Below are 14,141 nucleotides of genomic sequence, written 5' to 3' on the forward strand. Positions count from 1 at the left end.
CCAATGTGCAACTGAGGCAGAGCAGCAAGCAAGCTTGCACTTTATCGTCGTCGGGCAGAAACCTTGTATCTCCGTATTTCATTTGTTTTTTGTCACTTAAAGTTGTACCATGTAACTTTTTTTATAAAACAAATCTTAAAATTGTCCTAACTGTTAAATCGCTAAAGTTTTAGAACACCCACTCCGTTATTTTCAGCTTCTGAAGCCTTCTCTTTATATGTTTTCTATGATCCTGGCCGTGGACCGGATTTCGCGCAAAATTGACGTAATCTGCATCATCTGTATACGTTGTGTATACGTTGCCCAATCACATCGCCGATCATGCACACATGGTACACTACCGGCCAATCACAGCGCATCTTGAAGTGGGGTCGCCATATTTGTAGTCGCCCGTGTGTCTCTTTACTCAAAAGGTAATCTCGCCTACCAGGCAGGGTGAAGTAGTCCGTTTCTCCGGAATGCCTGAACGCACAGGAACCAGGGACCCCTCCAAAGATAGCTCTCGGCGTTGTGGAGGCAGACGCGGGGGTGTGAAGGTACGAAAAACGGGCGAAAGACGCGAACGCGACCGCGGTTTGCTATATGGCTACTGACCACTAGTTGAGAATCTTACACAGTATAGCTTTAATGTCCAACTTTGTCATACAAGAGTGTCAAGCTAAAGTAGTGAAAAGAGCCAATCTACAAGCTCACATGTTGTGTGTATTGCTTGTAGAGCTATAGGCTATTTCCTGAAAAATGGTGTTCCATTTCCTGAAAAGCAACGGTTTTGGCCATATAAGGTTTCCACCTGACAGCGATGTTATAGAGATATTAAGGAATGTAATTAATAGAAAGGAAAAAAAACATAGAGAATTGTCTTATATTGGGATATAAATACAATTTTGATCTAATTTTGTTTACCCTATCCTGATGAAGATCCCTTTGTGTGATCTAACAGCAGAGCTTATCTTGACAGTGTGCTGACCTCAATTTATTTTAAGGGTAGAATTTTAACCACCTACATCATTTGAAGCTTCTGATAAGGTGAAGGTCCAAATTAATAAAAGAGTAATATTTAACTTGTCCTTTGATGCAATGTGTATAATGATTGATGTTGAAATTTGTGCCACTTTTATTATGTAATGCTGCCATCTGGTGGATATGTTGTCAAATTGAAAATGCACATACAAGATACAATAATAATAATAATATTTTGTATTTGTAACACTCTTTACATTTGAAGCGAATCTCAAAGTGCTACATTAAAAGTCAAAATGGAAGAATGTTAAGAAAACAGACTAATGAATGAGAGGAAAGATGCCGCACACTCTTCAGCCACGATGCAAATAATTTATTTACCAACGTTCCGACTGTTGCCAGTCTTCATCCCTAACCAACCCTGATGAAGACTGGCAACAGTCGAAACGTTGGTAAATAAATTATTTACATCATGGCTGAAGAGTGTGCGGCCTCTTTCCTCTCATTCATTATAATCTGCGTGGTCAGCACACCTCACTCACTTAGGTGTGCGCTCCTCCTTATGTGCTTTCAAGAAAACAGACTAAGAAATAAAAACAAGAAACAAAGAAATTAATAAATTCAGAACGTTGTTCACCTACACACAGCTAAGAAAAGGACGACTTAGAGCAGGGGTGTCCAAACTTTTTTCAAAGGGGGCCACATTAGAAAATATTAAAACACCCAAGGTCCGACTATCTCTTGACTAAATGTACTTTCGGTCGGACCATAACAAAGTCACATACTGTATGCATCACAATTACAATATTTTATTTAACTATCATCATTAATATGATGAGCCGTTTATAGTACAATTTAGGCCGCTTTTTGGACAACCCTGACCTAGAGAGATCTAAAAGACTGTCTAGGCAAACGCCTTGTTAAAAAGAAACGTCTTTAGTCCCCCTTTAAAAGTATCAATGGACTGTGGTGCTCTCGGGTGGTCGGGGAGGGCATTCCACAGTCGAGGAACAGCTGAGCAGAAGGCCCGGTCCGGTCCACTATAGTGTGTAAATTAGTCTTTTTGCCCTTTAGTGCAGGGGTTTTCAAAGTGGGTACCCTGGGGTGCCGTGGCGGCAGTCCAGGGGTGCCGCGAGATAATTTGATAATATTTGGAATTTATTTGGACACATATTTAGTATAATTTTAAACTTTAAAAAGTTTTTTTCAGTCAGTTAGGGTTATGGCTATTATCACAATCTCAACGTTTTCCTCGCAACATAATCGCTAAAATATTGTCACTGTTGGGCAGAAACCTCGAATCTCCAAGTTTCAAATGTGTATGTCTTTTGCCCTGCTTCATCATACAAGACCATCGCACAAAACTAGTGAAAACAGCCGATCTACGGATCTACACGCACACAAATGCTTGTAGATCTGCTGTTTTCACTACATACATTTTATAGATGATAAATACATAACGAAAGGTTTTGGACCCGACAACGACGATATGCTATAAATATAAGGTGATGGGAGTGAAAATTATAATGTAGGGGTGCCTCGGATTAAAAAAATATTCATGGGGTGCCCTGAGACAAATACGTTTGGGGACCCCTGCTTTAGTGTGTTGGAGTTTCCAGAGCGGAGGGAGCGGGTGGAGCGAGTGGAAGTCGGGGGTTCAATGAGTTCCTTTAGATAGGATGGGGCGAGGCTGTGGATGCACTGGTAGGTGAGGAGGCAGACCTTGTACTCTATCCGGTAGGGCAATGATGTCTTTTTACTCTGCATAATGATGATATTCCTGTTTGTCCTTTATTATTATTATTGTGGGCTCGCCTGGAAGGCGAGCACACGTATGTTATCTTCATTATTTATCTATCAGTCAGTCAGTCAGTATCCTCAAAACTTTGGCGCGATTCATCTCTTAAACGCTTACACCTTTCAACACCATTCAAATTTTTATGTGTTCAGCTTACTGAGGACACGTGTGCTTGTACTTTTGGTTTTGAAATGTTTTGTAGTTTAATTATAAAAAAATAAAAATGTTTAACTTTAAGCACCCAATGCATTTCCAATGGGGTTTAGTGAGTGGGGAGAGAGTGAGACAGAGGAAAGGGACCCATGTTTATATTAAGTCGCTGTGGCTGCAATATTCACACTTCAGATATGCTATTTATATCAATGCGTTCACACAGGTCTGCTGTCTGATTTGATCCAAATGTCTAAGCTGTGTGATGTATAAAACTATAGTTATAGTTAAAACTATAAATAAATGTCCCTCTCCACTCTACTGATTGACACAGCTGTGATTAAAGGCTTGGCTGTCATTGGCTGTTCTGTGGTGATGTAGCCTTACATAAGTTGGCCCTGCAGTGACAATGCGAAAGTCTCGGCAGAGACGTCTTAATGTAAGGCTAGTGGTGCTGCAAAGTAACCAAGTACATTTACTCAAGTATATACAAACAAGTACTTGTACCTACAGTACAATTTTTAGGTACTTTTACTCTAATTTCCATTTTTGTTACTTATACTCTACTATAAATACAGCATTTGACAGCTTCAGTTACTTTTTATTTAGCAGATTTTATTATTAACTAGAAATACTGTTCCTTCGAAACAGTGTGGGCTCGATTCCAACCCAAAACAATAATAGTAAAAGTGTCAAGTTCCCAGGCAATGCTCTCTTTCATTTTACTGACGTAAAATGGTAATGCAAATACAATGTAGACAAGCAGTGTTATTACATGAACTTAAAGGACCAGGTCACCTTTGGGACAACCAGATCTTATTTTATTGTTGTGTGGGGACACGATCAACACAATGTTGAGTTATTTTTTGTGTTCAATCTGTGTTTTTAGATATTTTAGTATTTCAGTATGCTACAACTGGTCATATGATGCATTTTGCATCATATGATGCATGAGATAATGCAATATCATGCTACAAAGCATCATATGACCAGTTGTAGCATGCTGAAATAATAAAATATCTAAAAACACAGATTGAACACAAGAAATTACAGGATTGTGTTGATCGTGTCCCACACAACAATAAAATAAGATCTGGTTGTCCCAGAGGTGACCTGGTCCTTTAAAGGTATGGACAATTAAATCAAAATAAAATTAAAATATAATGTGGACGGGTAACCAACAACAAAAGTTCGAGACCAGTAGCATGTTGGGAACTGAAGTTATGGCTGTTTAAAGCCTGGGAAGAAAGATGGGGAACCTGTGTGTGTGTGTGTGTGTGTGTGTGTGTGTGTGTGTGTGTGTGTGTGTGTGTGTGTGTGTGTGTGTGTGTGTGTGTCTGTCCTAGGGGTCCCTGAACTACACTTTGCAAACCAGCAAACCACATCAAAGTAATAGTACGCAGATGGTCCTAATATTGACAAGCTTTTTATAAACAGCAGATCTACAAGATCACAACATGTCGCAATGTCACATTGTAGATCAGCTTCTACGTGATTCATCTACCGTATGTTTTGTATTAATAATAAAATCTGCAAAGTAACAAGTAACTAAAGCTGCCAAATGCAATTGCAGTGGAGTATAAGTAACAAAAGTGTAAAGTAAAAGTTGGTATACAGTACGGGACATGCTGATCCAAATGCATATGGGATATACTAGGATTCAAATGCAGACAGGCTGAAATTCATGGCTTTTAAAGTGTTTGGGGTGTGGTTTTGCCAGGTGGGTCCACTTCGGTTGATCGTCTGATTTGGAAATGCATTGGTTGTGATATCTCCCTGACAACCAACAACAACCACACAGAGTGCCCCTGCGGGTTCTAGGATATATACTGTAAAGCCCATCGCCCGGGAACCTTATTCTTTTTAAGTTAAATTTCTAAAACACTACAAAACATGTGTCAAAGACAAATACAAGCAAACGTCTCCACAGTAACACAGTAACAGTTGTTTGTGTGTCAGTGTGTGTGTATGCGTGTGTGTGTGCGTGTGTGCGTGCGTGCGTGCGTGCGTGCGTGTTAATAATTATTATTATTATTAATAATAAAATCTGCTAAATAAAAAGTAACTGAAGCTGTCAAATGCTGTATTTATAGTAGAGTATAAGTAACAAAAATGGAAATTAGAGTAAAAGTACCTAAAAATTGTACTGTAGGTACAAGTACTTGTTTGTATATACTTGAGTAAATGTACTTGGTTACTTTGCAGCACCACTAGCCTTACATTAAGACGTCTCTGCCGAGACTTTCGCATTGTCACTGCAGGTCCGACTTATGTAAGGCTACATCACCACAGAACAGCCAATGACAGCCAAGCCTTTAATCACAGCTGTGTCAATCAGTAGAGTGGAGAGGGACATTTATTTATAGTTTTAACTATAACTATAGTTTTATACATCACACAGCTTAGACATTTGGATCAAATCAGACAGCAGACCTGTGTGAACGCATTGATATAAATAGCATATCTGAAGTGTGAATATTGCAGCCACAGCGACTTAATATAAACATGGGTCCCTTTCCTCTGTCTCACTCTCTCCCCACTCACTAAACCCATTGGAAATGCATTGGGTGCTTAAAGTTAAACATTTTTATTTTTTTATAATTAAACTACAAAACATTTCAAAACCAAAAGTACAAGCACACGTGTCCTCAGTAAGCTGAACACATAAAAATTTGAATGGTGTTGAAAGGTGTAAGCGTTTAAGAGATGAAGCGCGCCAAAGTTTTGAGGAGATACTGACTGACTGACTGACTGACTGATAGATAAATAATGAAGATAACATACGTGTGCTCGCCTTCCAGGCGAGCCCACAATAATAATAATAATTATTAACACGCACGCACGCACGCACGCACACACGCACACACACACGCATACACACACACTGACACACAAACAACTGTTACTGTGTTACTGTGGAGACGTTTGCTTGTATTTGTCTTTGACACATGTTTTGTAGTGTTTTAGAAATTTAACTTAACTCATTCTGAGCCCAGGACATTAACGGATTAGGGGGTCCAGAGTGCCCCCTCCCGGCCCCATTAACGGCCGCTGTCTTATTTTGAAGGCCAGAAGTCTAGACCGGAAGTACTTCCGGTCTGACGTCATCGGATCGTGCGCCGGAACCGATGCGTGTCCACGTGGAGTTGTGTAATGGCCGACCGGGAGCTTTTATAACTGTGTAAAATAAGCGAGCATCTGCCTCCATCCTAGCCTCTAAAGTGTAGTTTTGAGATAATGGACATTAAAGATGAGATCGGCCGTCCACCTCAATGTTATGGGATGACTATTGTGTGCTCGTGGAGCCGTGATGATGACAAATCAGCGCGGATTTCGTCTCCGGAGCGTCGGCCATTGTACTAGGTATTTTTACTCGCCGTTACAGTAATATATTACTTTTCCCGCGACATCGCGTGGATGGCACTATAGATACTCTATTACTTTTCCCGCGACATCGCGGGGTTGGCTTTTAATGAGTTAAAAAGAATAAGGTTCCCGGGCGATGGGCTTTACAGTATATATCCTAGAACCCGCAGGGGCACTCTGTGTGGTTGTTGTTGGTTGTCAGGGAGATATCACAACCAATGCATTTCCAAATCAGACGATCAACCGAAGTGGACCCACCTGGCAAAACCACACCCCAAACACTTTAAAAGCCATGAATTTCAGCCTGTCTGCATTTGAATCCTAGTATATCCCATATGCATTTGGATCAGCATGTCCCGTACTGTATACCAACTTTTACTTTACACTTTTGTTACTTATACTCCACTGCAATTGCATTTGGCAGCTTTAGTTACTTGTTACTTTGCAGATTTTATTATTAATACAAAACATACGGTAGATGAATCACGTAGAAGCTGATCTACAATGTGACATTGCGACATGTTGTGATCTTGTAGATCTGCTGTTTTTAAAAAGCTTGTCAATATTAGGACCATCTGCGTACTATTACTTTGATGTGGTTTGCTGGTTTGCAAAGTGTAGTTCAGGGACCCCTAGGACACACACACACACACACACACACACACACACACACACACACACACACACACACACACACACACACACACACACACACACACACACACACACACACACACACACACACACACACACACACACAGGTTCCCCATCTTTCTTCCCAGGCTTTAAACAGCCATAACTTCAGTTCCCAACATGCTACTGGTCTCGAACTTTTGTTGTTGGTTACCCGTCCACATTATATTTTAATTTTATTTTGATTTAATTGTCCATACCTTTAAAGGACCAGGTCACCTCTGGGACAACCAGATCTTATTTTATTGTTGTGTGGGACACGATCAACACAATCCTGTAATTTCTTGTGTTCAATCTGTGTTTTTAGATATTTTATTATTTCAGCATGCTACAACTGGTCATATGATGCTTTGTAGCATGATATTGCATCATCTCATGCATCATATGATGCAAAATGCATCATATGACCAGTTGTAGCATACTGAAATACTAAAATATCTAAAAACACAGATTGAACACAAAAAATAACTCAACATTGTGTTGATCGTGTCCCCACACAACAATAAAATAAGATCTGGTTGTCCCAAAGGTGACCTGGTCCTTTAAGTTCATGTAATAACACTGCTTGTCTACATTGTATTTGCATTACCATTTTACGTCAGTAAAATGAAAGAGAGCATTGCCTGGGAACTTGACACTTTTACTATTATTGTTTTGGGTTGGAATCGAGCCCACACTGTTTCGAAGGAACAGTATTTCTAGTTACTAATAATATTAACAGTGACAGTACCACAGAATGGTGTGTCCCAGTTTAATTGTAGGTAGCCGAACGGCAGTATATTCTTACACTTGATGTAATGTACAGAAATCACACACTGTACCTAGATGAGGAACTTCAGACAAATTATTTGTAATAATATTCTCAAACTATCTTAAAATAATACATAACACTTGTATCCAAAGATATACGAGTGAATTACATAGAAGGCTGGCAAATTAATGCTGCTAACAGTAAGAGACACCAAAGGTGTAGCGTTGCTAAATAACACTGACTATTTATAGCTTTAAGCTTTCAATACGTGGACACATCCCGAATGTGCCTTTCATCACCTTATACCAGACACACCACAGCTTCTAAATAGGGGTCATCAATATGTCCATACACTGACAAATGCGTACGTGGCAAGATTTGGTCTTGTCCGTGGCAAAGATTAGATTTTCGGTTTTATACACCATTATAATGTTCTTAATTTGATCATAAAGAGCCAATTACTGAATGTCAAGTCTCCAGGTTTTCTTCAGAATAGGCCTGTATGACAGTAGGCCTATTTAGTATTTACTATGACATTATGGCACATTATGAGTCCAATATACCGGTCTCAGACGATTTATTTGCAAGACTCAAAACTCTGAGAGTGTACAAATGGAAACAAATGGAGCCATAAGGTCTGTAAATCATAGTTACAGTTACATACCTGTTATGGTCATTCAGGGCTATATTTTTAAGTGTTCTGGCAACATTATTGTCAGCTCATAACTATGTGCCAAAAATGGAAATTTGACAAAACATGTCCACCATAAGCCACCATGGCGACCCCTGCTTGTAATGTAATTATTTATGTTAACTATCCAACCATCACTTAATCAATATTAGTGCATGATTGATGTCATAACCTTACATGGGGTAACCTGGGGTTACAGAACATTACAATGAATTAAAAGCTACTACAGCAAATATACATTTTTTAAACAAACGAACCAATTAACTTACAAACAGACTAATTGTATTTCATGTTTTGAAACGTATATTTATGTGTGAATAATGACAATGACAATAATATGACAGCTCAGCAGCCGCTGTCAGAGGCGCTGTCTGTGCTGTCTGACAACAACCCCGAACCGAAGCCAGTTTACAATGACAGCTAGCACTCACCAGAGAGCCTCCGCGAGTCGAAGTGTCGGACATGGTCCTGCAGAGAGCTGACCATCCACGGACATTTCTTCAAGTTTGACCATTTGAGGCCAAACAACAACCCTTGACGTCCCAGACGCAAGGAGGCCGCCATGTTTTCGTCCTCCGTCGGTGAGAAGTGCCCATGGATATGCCTGATAGTATTTCAAGGTGGCCAAATGAAAAAAAGAAATGTCGTAAAATGACCTAATATTTCAATCTTAAGATGTATAGGAATGAGGGATTAATTGCTTTAAGATTTATTCAGTATTTCATTTGTATAAGGCGTTATAAAATGCCATCAGGCTGAATATAAGGACATCATTCTTTGGGGTCCTCAAAGGACCTTCGAAACGGTCTTCTTCTCAACATCCAATGCTCTGCATAGAAAACTGTAGCGCCCACTACTGCCACCTACTAAGAAGGATGTCAAATGCTGCTGATCCATCTACACTGATTCATGAAAAATGCATATTATAAACAATACAATATAATTCTCACACATCGATTTGGCGCTTGCATTCTAGGTTTTATGTAGGCTATAGCATAGATATATATAAAGGCTAGATAGCTCACGCCCGCTGTTGGCCAATGGGGACTGACGACGCTACAGGTCGGCCATCTTGGGACAGGACCGATCGCCCAGTTTAACATTAATTTCTATAGTGTATGTACTATTTAAATGACCAGAGCTTGCTCAATTTTCAACCTATTTTGAAACGGATTGGTTTGTTATAAACCTAAGAAACGTAGCTACGTTACTGTATACTTAGAATAATTATAACCATGGATTTCCATATGAAATAACATTAAGTATATAGGTAAAGTAAAGCAATTAGCTATACACACTGTATTTATATTGTAAATATAACATGTAATAGTTCCATTATTAGTAATATTTATATTATTTAATACATTATGTATTAAATGTATCAATGTATTTATTTAATATAAAAAACTGTCTCATTTGGCTATATTTATTTCATATAAAATAGTCTTTTGATTGATTGAAGAATTTATTAGAAGTTTGCAATAGAAAAAAAGTACAGTTTCATGACAGTACAAATCACTGGTACAAGGTCAACTAAAAGGAGATCCTAGAAAGCCGAGGCTTATTTCCACAGGAACCAGACTTTAAGTATCTCATATAACATTGAAAGACAGACGGATAGAACATAGTACTTTATCTAGGATCATATCAGTTTCAAAACTCATGTTGCCATTCTGTAAAATATGAGATTAGAGATGGGGCTTCAAGGTTATTTTATTAAGGACATAACAAAAACAAATAAACCTCTTTTTTAACTAAAATAATACATTTTATTTCAGCACTGCAACTGCAAGTCATTTCCCAATCAGTAACATGACCAATCCTCCCCTCCCTCTGAAATCAGACCACTAACAGCTAGACGAGTACATACATAATATATACCAACTATAGTCATAACAGCAATAATCATGATATATAATAATCTTTTTTTTTTTTGCTAAACCCCATGCTGCACAGGTAGCTTTTGGTGGCCCTTGATATTGAAGTAGGCTACATGCAGTACACCTGTTTGAAGGTTCAATGGACCAATATTGTACTGAACAGCTCAACAATGATCAATGAGGTTGGGGGTTAGACTGGAACTGTTGGGGGCTGTTGAGAGGCTGTTGAGAGGCTGTTGAGAGGGCGGTGGCGTGGCAGTGTAGAGAGACAGACAGGATTTACCATCATCAAGTATACCTGTAGCATTAACTGAATAGCAAAATCACAGTGGGTTCCTTTTCTCAGATGGCATTCAGTGCACTACTCATGGGCTCATACGTTCTTGCTTGGAGTCAACTTTAAATGTAAAGCCTAAAAAGGAGGTAAACCAGACTCAAATACATTCATTGGGGGAAAAATGACCCATTATTTAACATCTGCATTACTTACAAGAAGACTACACAATTATAGAATGTAGAAGAATGTTTTATTTGATCATTGTTTGCCTGTTATCTCTCCTATGGTACCAGATCAATACAGCATGGAATTGTGGATGAAATGTTTCCATATATATATATATATATATATATATATATATATATATATATATATATATATATATATATACACATACATACATACATACATACATACATACATACATACATACATATATATATATATATATATATATATATATATATATATATATATATATATATATATATATATATATATATACAGTATAAACCACTGAGGAACATTGGCTCGAAGCCAAAATTAGGCTTCCGTATGTGCACACAGAGTTTGAGCGAATGGCCTTTAAAAAGGACCGTTTTGGGTAGTAATTTTAGCAATATGGTGCAGCCTCAGCTTAAAAAACAGGGACATAACTAACTTCATCAGTGTATGGTGGTGACTGTCAATGCCTGAGCAAAAACACATCCTCTGAACCTATCCTCCTATCCTATGGGCTGTTTTCATCTGGATTCTGCAGATGCCTGGCGAACGACCCACTCTGCTGCCTTCACCGTGCCTTCAGAACAAATGGTATCACCAGACCTCAATTGCTTTTCAGGGTCAGCAGGTGGTAGCTCTTGTCCTTACAGGCAGATTCAGCATCGGTCACAAGGCTGGCCCGGCAGACATCACAGGACAGCTTCTTCAAAGAGCGTCGCACAACAAATCCTGAAATTAGCAGTAGGCCGATTATTATAATATTATTAATATTATTATTACTACAATAAATTTACCCCCATTGATTCCGGAAGGGGACCCAAATGCATTCGTCCCCATCCGGAATCAATGGAGGTAAATTTACTATAATCATTTTTTTGTGAAGAATGTGACAAACACAAAAAGAAATTATTGAACTCAAGTCTCCATGGTGTGAATAATCTATATAAAAAAGTCGTTTTGGGGGTGAACTACTCCTTTAAGGGTAAGGATGTATGTAGGCCTATGTACACACTATGTATGTATGTATGCATTAGCCTATGCAAACTTTGAGAATAAGACAACCACAATAAAAGAGTTAAAAAGTGTGTAAACAGGTGGTAGAAATATTTCTAAAAGCCAGGGTCAACAACACTCTTGCAATGTTATTATCTCACAGCCCTGTTCCTGTGAAGCAGAACTTGTATTGTACATAATGATTATCCTAATTATAATATAATATTGTCATATTTGTGGCAGGTGATCCCACAGGTTCCATTTGGATAGGCCTACTCCTTTCATTGGAGCAGCCATAGGCATTAGGCAGCAAAACAATCAGGCATCTTCACAACAGACTTAAGTTCACATACAGTAGCCTAGGCCTATTTCTGTAAACAGAAAGCCAGCAATTCCCTGTATCAATGTATCTAAATGTAAGATATTTTTAACAAACCACACCGCTTGGAAATCATGTAATTCTGCCTCTCCCACCATTGTAACTTTGCTGTCAACTTTGTAATAAGATATAGGTCTAGCTCACACTCACAGCCTCTTTCTTGTCTCTTAGCCTGCAGCTAAAAAATACAACAATATCCACACAAAGAAATGTAATTTAGACAAAAGATTAGTTGTCATGAAATCGTTATTGGTCTCAGGAAAACCTGATAATATTTGAAAATCTCGATTGTTGTTGTCTTGATGAACTTGTGCAAGCAGCCATGTCACTTAACTATGCTGCATGCTCTTTTTTCGAAATGAAAAGCTTCAATTTCAACATGTCAACCAGCCTGAGCTCATAGCCACGCTAATAATGTTTGTAATAATCCAAACCGTTAGTAAATCGGTCAAGATTTCAGAGAGTAAAGAGTATTTAAGTGTGCAGATCACTCACCTTACAGGCACAATACAACGGCAGGACGCGGGGGATGGTCCTGTCCTAAGATGGCCGCCAGTGAACGACGCCGCCGACTCCGCCTTGCGCCATCTAGCCTTCTTATATATATCTATGGGCTATAGTAATCTAAACTCAACTCCAGTTATTTTAACTCTGAGTGTAAAAATGAGTCCTGTCTTTTGTGTCATTATATCCGTACACGGGCAAATGTATCCGTGGCAAAGACCTTGTCTGTGGCACATTTTTCTGTTTTACACAGCATTATAAATTTATAATGTTCCCATTTTGCTCATAATACCCAATTACTGAATGTCAAGTCACCATAATATGTATAACACAGATTTACGACAACTCTATGGCACTTTAAGGGTACTGGCTATATAGGCTATAGTGGTTCTCAAACGTTTTAATTGCGAAGACCCTCGTTACAGACCTGGTCATTCTATTTATGTGTTTTTGGTAATATTATATTATGCATTTCTGGTCCACGTTACACTGATAAAAACCTAGATGCGCGCGCAGGTCGGTACCAAATGAGCCAATGAAGCGCTCCCCAAAACAACAGGTTTGGGGATTGTTGGGAATTGATTGCGACCGTAGATCGCAGTTACTTCTATACTATCCAAACCCCCACCGGCTGTCAGTCCGTCAGTCAGTCCGTCCGTCTGTCCCTCCGTCACGTCACTCGTCACACGTCACACTTTCCCCCTACTCATATCTCCGCCACCGTTGGCCCGATCCATGCCAAAATTTCCACACAAACTCCTTGCCTGCCAAACTACAACCTCCAAGGACCCCCGGACTGGGGGACCCCCAGGTGTAAAAAATGACCAAATGTGCAAAAAAGACCAAATGACCACCCCAACGGGGCTGCACACGGGGAATTCCCGGGGACCACCGACACCTGGTGCTCCAGAAGGGATGCAAAAGTGGTGGCGCATAAAATGCCGTAACTCGGGCTAGGAGCGACCGGGAGAGCCGGGGCCGGTACCTATTCGTCCGCTTCGGCGGCGCGGACACCCCACCCCTCACTTCTCACATGGCCCTCTTCTAGCGCCACCATGAGGCCGATTCTTGCAAAACACATTCTTGGACACTGCTCCTACAATTATTGCCCTAAAATCACGCAAATCGGTACACATTATGTCTACACTCATGTCATCACCTTGGATCTGTCCCATATAGCGCCACCTTCAGGCCGATTTTTTAAAACACATTTTTGGACACTGCTCCTACAGTTTTTGCCCTAAAATCACGCAAATCGCTACACAGTATGTCTACACTCATCTCATCAACATGGATCTGTCCCATATAGCGCCACCTTCAGGCCAATTTTTTAAAACACATTTTTGGACACTGCTCCTACAATTTTTGCCCTAAAATCACGCAAATCGCTACACAGCTACTACACTCATGTCATCAACATGGATCTGTCCCATATAGCGCCACCATCAGGCCGATTTTTTCAAAGACATTTTTGGAC

General features: G+C 39.5%; 1 protein-coding gene across 1 annotated transcript in view; it reads right to left on the minus strand.

Moving 5' to 3' along the window:
* The window catches only part of pdhx (pyruvate dehydrogenase complex component X), a gene marked incomplete at its 5' end in the record, with an annotated part of 62,078 nt that extends 53,105 nt beyond the window's left edge, over window positions 1–8,973 (minus strand). The window contains one exon of the mRNA XM_080736582.1: window positions 8,841–8,973. Within this exon, the coding sequence (XP_080592708.1) occupies window positions 8,841–8,973 (133 nt within the window). The remainder of the gene's footprint in view (window positions 1–8,840) is intronic.
* Between the last annotated feature and the right edge of the window lie 5,168 nt (window positions 8,974–14,141).

Source organism: Nannobrachium achirus (assembly GCF_963921795.1).
Source record: "Nannobrachium achirus genome assembly, chromosome: 11".
Taxonomy (NCBI): Eukaryota; Metazoa; Chordata; class Actinopteri; order Myctophiformes; family Myctophidae; genus Nannobrachium; species Nannobrachium achirus.